Here is a 7,292-nt window from a genome sequence, read left to right as displayed (position 1 = left end):
ACCAATACCAGTACTGAATCTTTTTAGATAATGTGAACCTGAAATTTATTTTAGCCAATTTTCTCTATGTTTGAGTATTTATATAAGTACATAATTTCCTTTCAGCTAATTAAAGAGCTCTTTTACCATGTAATTTTGCCAATATTTAATTTTGTCATTAATTTAACCATTTAATTTTGCCAATGAGCAGGATGTAGTTAGGGCTGTCATCGCCCTCTACATCCCAAAGACTTGGGGTCCTATGACTAGAGGGGGGAATGTTAAGTGGTTTAGATAGAAATAAGCCCTGGGACAGGAAGGGGGAAGGAACAACCCAGAACACAAGGAACCTGAGCTCCCAATCAACCAGAGCACAAGGAACCTGAGTTGTCAATCAATCAATCCCTAGGCCTGGGGGTGGAGGTGCACCCTGTGTCGTGTGTCTATGAGTTGGGGTGCCCCTCCAGCCCCAGGCCTGGGGGTGGAGGCACACCCTGTGTCATGTGTCTGTGAGAAAGAGTGCCCCTCCACACACAGGCCTGGGGGTGGAGGCAAAGTGTACCCATATCATGTGTCTGTTAACCAGGTGCACATTTATACACAGATCTGGGTATGGATGTGCATCTATATCATGTGTCTATTATATGGGTGCACATAAATACACAGGTCTGTGTATGGACATACATATATATAATTTGTATATTATGTAATATATGTACATATAAATACAATATATACATATATTACATGTGTATATCCATACACGTCAGTGTATGAATATCTATATTATACGTATCATATATACACGTCTGTAATAAAGAAAATTATTGAAGGTATTACAAATTCACTGTTTTAGAATAAAAGACTTAAGAGATACCAAAATGCAATGTGAAGACTTCTTTTGGATCTTTTGATGAGAACCAAGTATTAATGACATCTTAGACTTAACTAGAGAAATTTGAATATGAGATATGAAGGAATTTTAAGTGTGACAATGGTGACTAAGTTAGAAATCCTTATCAGTTTTAGATGCTGATTAATTTAAGGGTGACCAACGTCTGGGATTTGTTTTAAAATACTCAAGCAAAAAACGGGTTAGGAGAGAAGTCAAACTGGATTGGTAAAATGTTGATAATTGTTGATTCTTGGTGCTGGTTAGTGAGGGCTCATTACCAAAAGTGGGTTCACTTTTGCCTATGTTAAAAATTTTCCCTAGAAATTTTATGAAGCAGAATCAGTGCATACTACACCACATCACATACAGCTGATTTAAAGCCCAGCAGCAGCAGCAGCAGCAGCAGCAGCAGCAGCAGCAGGAGGATCAACAGTTATTAATTACCCAACCCACTTCAAACGCAGATACCCGGGGCCAGAGCTCCTAGTGTGCCTAAGCCCAAGGTTAGAGCGCGATTCTCAGCTCCAAGAACAAGTCCCGTGAAACGGGGATGTCTGAAATAAAAGCCCGGAACTATTCTAGAAGGTTCTGAGATTTCCCAAGGATTTCCTAAAGAGCCGACGTAGTGTTACTAACAAATTGCTTCTGGATTTGAGCAGCAGCCGTTTCCCCAGTCTGCGGCCAAACGGCGTAGACCTTGGGTGGGCGTCCTAAAACTCGCGGCTAGGTCTCAGAAGCGTAGTGGGAAGTGAGGCCGTGCCTCCCAGCCCAACTCTTCCCTCTCCGATCCCCTCCCTAGGCCTGCCCCTCTGGCCCACCTTCCTTCCTTCCCCTTCCCTTCCCCCACCCCTCAAAGCTCCTGGGATCTGCGCTTTCCAGTCCTTCCGCTCCTGCGCCTCGCCCCAAGGCTTACTATCGTCATCGCGCTCCTCCCCTCCCACGCCAGCCCCGCCCCTCCCCTCACGAGCCCCGCCCTGTACGTTCACCTAGCCCCTCCTCTCCCGCTCCTCACCCCGCCCCTTCCTGTCGTCACCCGGCTCCTCCTCTCCCACGCCAGCCCCGCCCCTCCCTTCTCCTTTAGCTCTGTAACCTCGCCAGGTCCTTCCCCTCCAGCGCTTCCCAGGAGTTACCATAGCTACGGTGCACAGAGCAGCTAAGTCTCACTAGTTTATACCGGCTAGCCACAGTGAAGAGCCGGCACTATGAGTCACACAGTGACCATCCAGGAGCCCCAGGCCAAGCCGCAGGTGTCTCAAACCCGGTGGTGCGGAGGGAGATCGGGGGCCTGGGGCAACGTCTCTGCCAATCGAACGTATGATTTCCTGTACGGTAAGGGCGGCTCCAGACGTCCCTCCTGAGTTGTCGACTCCTGGGCCATATAGGCTTCGAGACGGTGGGACCTGGTCAGAAGCGCGGTCGACAAGACAAGCCTCAGGACAGATCCCTTGCCCGCGATTGTGTTTTTTTGGGTGGGAGCAGCTTCAAGCCCTCCAGGTGGCGGTGCTCTCAGAGGCGTCTTGGAAGCCACAGGTGTGCTCTGCTTCTCAGAGCACCCAGCGGGGCCACCTGACTCTTCTTTTCCTACTAACTTGCGCTAAGCGATTTTCCTAAAACCAGTTCTTGGGATTTTGGTATCCAGTAAAGTGCAATGATTTGCAGGCTTGGAGATTCACTTAATACGCCTGCTTTCAAATTGCATAAAATGCCCAAATAGAATGACCTTCCCGCTTCCATTCTCTGGGCAACTCCAAATTTGGCATTCTAGTGAAGAAGGGCTAGTTTATCTCACCTTTGTTTTTAGGTTTCCCTTTTTCTTTAACCTTATTTTTATCCATCAAAATATCTTTTATAAACTAGGTCCGCTAGTTCCTTTAGGCCAGTAAAGCCCCAGTTTATTTTAAAGCCCTGGCTTTATGTTCATTTATGTTCTGTCTCTTCTACTAGACCGTAATTTCCCTGAGTTCTTTAAGTTCTTCCGTACATTTTTGTAGCCTTCTCAGCACCTATTCCAGTACTGGTACTTATGTGCCTAATAATTTATTGAGAATTATTTGTTGAGTGATTGAATTTAGTACTACAATAATTATAATCAGTAAAGCATGATTTTTTCCCCCAGTTTTGCCCTCTGTAGCCCCACCCTCTTCACCTGAATCTTGTATTCCTTTTAACCATGTGGTATCTCCTCTGGGATTCCCAGGGTCTCCTTTGGATGGGAATCTTTAAGGTAGCCATTTCCTGGCGTTGGGAATGTGTGATGATTGCTTACATCTGTACATTTGTTGGTGAATTAGTAGCCATGCTACTGTCCTGCTAATTAAAGTCTTTTAAATATGATATATTTTCCCCAGCTTCCAAAAATATTTTAAAATACTTTCTGAGTTTATCATGAGCTCTTTCTTCCTTTCTTTCCCCCCAGAATCTGCAATTTTTTATACTGTTCCCTAAAAGAAATCATTATGTCTTGAGTTTTGAAACACTTCCTCTCTCTCACCATTATTTGGTTGTGACAACTTCTATGTTAGAACTGTTTCCACAACACAGGCAAATTGGTTGACGGGCTCTTTCATGATTTTCATGGGAAAATTTCCCCCATAAAATTCACGGGCTTTTGATAACATTAAGCCTGGGGCTAGAAGGATTGGTGTTCAAATCTTAACTGCCAATCAATAAGTTGCTAATTTCTTTATTTTATTTTTTAATTAATTTCGTGGAGTATAGTTGATTTACCATATTGTGTTAGTTTTAGGGATACAGCAAAATGATTCAATTACATATATTTTTCAGATTACTTTCTATTATAAGGTTATTAAAAGATATTTAATATACAGTAAATCCTTGTTACTTATCTATTTTATGTAAAGCAGTTTATATCTGTTAATCTCATACTTCTAATTTATCCCTCCCCACTCCCTTTCCCCTTTGATGAGTATAAATTTGTTCTCTGTGAGTCTTCTGTTTTGTATATAGATTCATTTATATTATTTTTTAGATTCCACATATAAGTGACATCATATGATATTTGTCTTTCTCTGTCTGACTTACTTCACTAAGTAATATTCTCTGGGTCCATTCGTGTTGCTGCAAATGGCAATATTTCATTCTTTTTAAAGGCTGAGTTAGATTCCATTGTGTGTATGTACGTGTATGTATAAATGCCACATTTTTTTAAGCCAGTCATCTGTTGATGGGCACTGGTTTCCTTCCATGTCTTGGGAATTGTAAATACTGCTTCTGTGAATGATGAGGTGCAGGTATCTTTTCAAATTAGAGTTTTCATTTTTCTGGATATATACCCAGGAGTGGGATTGCCAGATCATGTGCTAGCTCTATTTTTAGTTTTTAAAGGAGACTTCATACTGTTTTCCACGGTGGCTACACCAATTTACATTCCCACAGTGTAGGAGGGTTCCTTTTCTCTGCACCCTCTCCAGCATTTATTATATGTAGACTTTTTGGTGATGGCCATTTTGACCACAGTGAGGTGATACCTTACTGTGGTTCTGACTTGCATTTCTCTGATGGTTGGTGATGAGCATCTTTTCAGTGCCTGTTGGTCATTTATGTCTTCTTTGGAAAAATATCTATTTAGGTCTTCTGCTCATTTTTTGATTGAGTTGTTTGTTCAATATTGAGGGGTTTTTTTTTTGGTATATAGATTCATTTGTATTATTCATTTGTATTTATGAGCTGTTTGTGTATTTTGGTTGTTAACCCCTTGTTGGTTGTTCCTTTGCAAATATATTCTTCCATTCTGTAGGTTGTCTTTTCATTTTGTTGATGTTTTCCTTTGCTGTGCAAAAGCTTTTCAGTTTGATTAGGTGCTACTTCTTTATTTTTGTTTTTATTTCTTTTGCCTTTGGAGACTGACCTAAGAAAATATTGCTACAATTTATGTCAGAGAATGTTTTGCCTGTGTTCTCTTCTAGGAGTTTTATAGTGTCATGTCGTATATTTAGGTCTTCAGAGCATTTTGAGTTTATTTTTGTGTATTACGTGAGGAAGTGTTCTAATTTCATTGATTTACATGTAGCTGTCCAACTTTCCCAACACTGCTTGTTAAAGAGAACGTCTTGTCTCTATATTCTTAGCTCCTTTGTTGTAAATTAATTGACTGTGAGTGCATGGATTTATTTCTGGGCTCTACTCTGTTCCATTGATCTATGTGTCTTTTCTTGTGCCAATATCACACTGTTTTGGTTACTGTAATATTATAGGATAGTTTGAAGTCTGGAATGGTTATGCCTCCAGTTTTGTTCTTTTTCTTCAGGACTGCTGGGGCTGGGGGTCAGGGTGTTGTGGCTGCAGGAACTGGGGTGGCTGCTCTGCCACCTGAGATCTGGGCTGCCTTTGTGGCAGTCTTCTCCCAGGACCTGTCTGCCGCAGATCTGGGGCTAGGCTGTGGTGTGGACTGGGCAGAGCCGGGACATTCTTGTTGGGAACAAACCACTGTGTACTCGTGCCCAGGGCCTGTCTGGCTGAGGTTCAGTGCTCCACTGCTGCGTGTTCTTGTGGTGCTGCCCGCTGCCTGCGCTTACCATGTCTGCCCGTGTGCGCACTGATAATGGGCGCCACAGCTCGCCTTGGATCACACCACAGGCCCTCCGCATAACTAGACCGAGTCTCTGCCCAAATCTCACACCAGGCTGTGGTGTTAAGTGAATGGGGCCAGGGTGTCTGCCCCTTCAGACTGGGGAGTGCCACAGGGTGGCAGCCACCAGTGCAAGTCTCTCTCGGCCCTGATTGTTAGCAAGCATGCACTCCTTGTTGGTAGAGTCTAAGCTTTTCCAGTTCTTCTGTTTGTCTCAAAGGACTTCCCAGCAGGTAAGGGGGCTTGTCTCCTCCGTGCAGGATCCCAGGACAAGGGTGCCCAAATTGTGGCTCCACTCGCTGGCTCTCTGGGGCAAAGATCCACCTGTGTGGACCATCTCTTCCTTCCTGGTCCTTCCCAGGGGTGCAGGTCTCTACTCTACTCCCCCCATCCTACCCAGTTATGTGGAGTTCTTCCAGCTTTGGTTATATAGCAGTTCTTCTGCCGGTTTCCTGTTAGTTTTCCATGAGGATTGTTCCACATGTAGATGTATTTTTGATGTGTTTGTAGGGAGAGGTGAGCTTCACCTCCTCCTACTCCAGCATCTTGTCCCCCCAGTTGTTGACTTCTTGAAGCCTCGGTTTCCTTGCCTATAAAATGGAGGCCTAGGGCCTGCCTCATTGGGTTTTTGTGAGATTAAAAGGAATATTGCATATGAAGCACTTGATATTTGTCTAGGAGTGAGCAAGTGATAACCTGGTGCCTGCTACTACCTGGGCATCTCAGAGGCCTCTCTACTGTCTTTTGAGCACTGATTTTGAGCAGAGTTGTAGGATACATTACAGAATGTATAGTCATACATCATACAATATTGTGTGTCATTATCTTCTGTAGATAGCAAGAATGTTTCTGTAGATGTGTCCGTATACTCCTTATGGAAGTAAGAGGAGAATGGTTTATTACTTATTATTCAGACTTAGGGGAAATGTGGGTGAAACTAATTTCAGATGAACAGCACAATTGCAACCATTGACCCAGTGATATCTTTTAAATCACTTAAAACAAAATAATGTGGAAATTTCACTTTGCCCCATACTATTCCCAGTATATCAGAGATGTTGAAGCTATATTCTTCCTTCTGTTTAAACAAGTGTATTCATTTTGCCTTCAAAGTAAGTAGCCTATAATTTGAGGACATAAAATCTGGCCTCTTCATTCCTGATAAGCCCAGTTTCCATCGCTTCTCAACTTAACTCACAGAGGTAGATTTGGGTGATGCAGCTAAAGAAGTCTATATCTAAAGGCTCATGACTCCCCAGTGTGTATCCACAGTCTAGACTTCTCTCCCAATCTCTAGACTTGTATATCAGATTGCCTACTTTACATCCCACTAGGATATATAACAGACACCTCAAACATGCTTTTCTAATGTTATCCCCACAAGCCTGCTCCACCATAGGCCTTCCTATAACAGTTGATGCCAGCCCCATCCTCTAGTTGCTGAGTCAAAAAATCGTGGAGCCATCATTGCATCCTCTGTCTCTCTCACACCATGCCAGTCCGTTCACAAGTACTTTTTGCTCTGCCTTGAAGATATATGTAGAATCCTGCCACTTTATTACGTCTGTTGTTACCATCATAGTGCAAACCACCATCGTCTCCCCCAGATCACTGTCTGAACCTCCTCATAGGTCTCTATGTCTCTCCTGTTGCTTTCGTGCAGTCTTCTTACCTGGGCAGCCACAATGAGTATTTTAAAACATCAGTCAGATTTTGTCACTCCTTGCCTCAGAATCTTACAGAGGGTCCTCATTTCACTCAGATTAAAAGCCAAAGTCTCTTCAGTGGCCTGCAAAGTCCTATGTGATCTAGGCCCCTGGTAACTTCTCT

At 43.2% G+C, this 7,292-nt stretch overlaps 1 protein-coding gene across 8 annotated transcripts in view; it reads left to right on the top strand.

Annotated features, from left to right (window-relative positions):
* The first annotated feature begins 1,934 nt into the window (after positions 1-1,934).
* Positions 1,935-7,292, top strand: part of CFAP91 (cilia and flagella associated protein 91) — a 71,199-nt gene continuing 65,841 nt past the window's right edge. For all 8 annotated transcript variants that reach the window (XR_010384370.1, XR_010384371.1, XM_064494869.1 and 5 more), the window contains exon 1: positions 1,935-2,203. Coding sequence is in view for 6 of the 8 variants with exons in the window: in XM_064494869.1 (XP_064350939.1) it covers positions 2,077-2,203 (127 nt within the window). In the remaining 2 variants the exon portion in view is untranslated. The remainder of the gene's footprint in view (positions 2,204-7,292) is intronic.

The sequence above is a fragment of the Camelus dromedarius genome, chromosome 2 (assembly GCF_036321535.1).
Source record: "Camelus dromedarius isolate mCamDro1 chromosome 2, mCamDro1.pat, whole genome shotgun sequence".
NCBI classification, from domain to species: Eukaryota; Metazoa; Chordata; class Mammalia; order Artiodactyla; family Camelidae; genus Camelus; species Camelus dromedarius.
The sequence above is the reverse complement of the archived record's forward strand: the minus strand, read 5'-3'. Positions and strand labels throughout refer to the sequence as shown.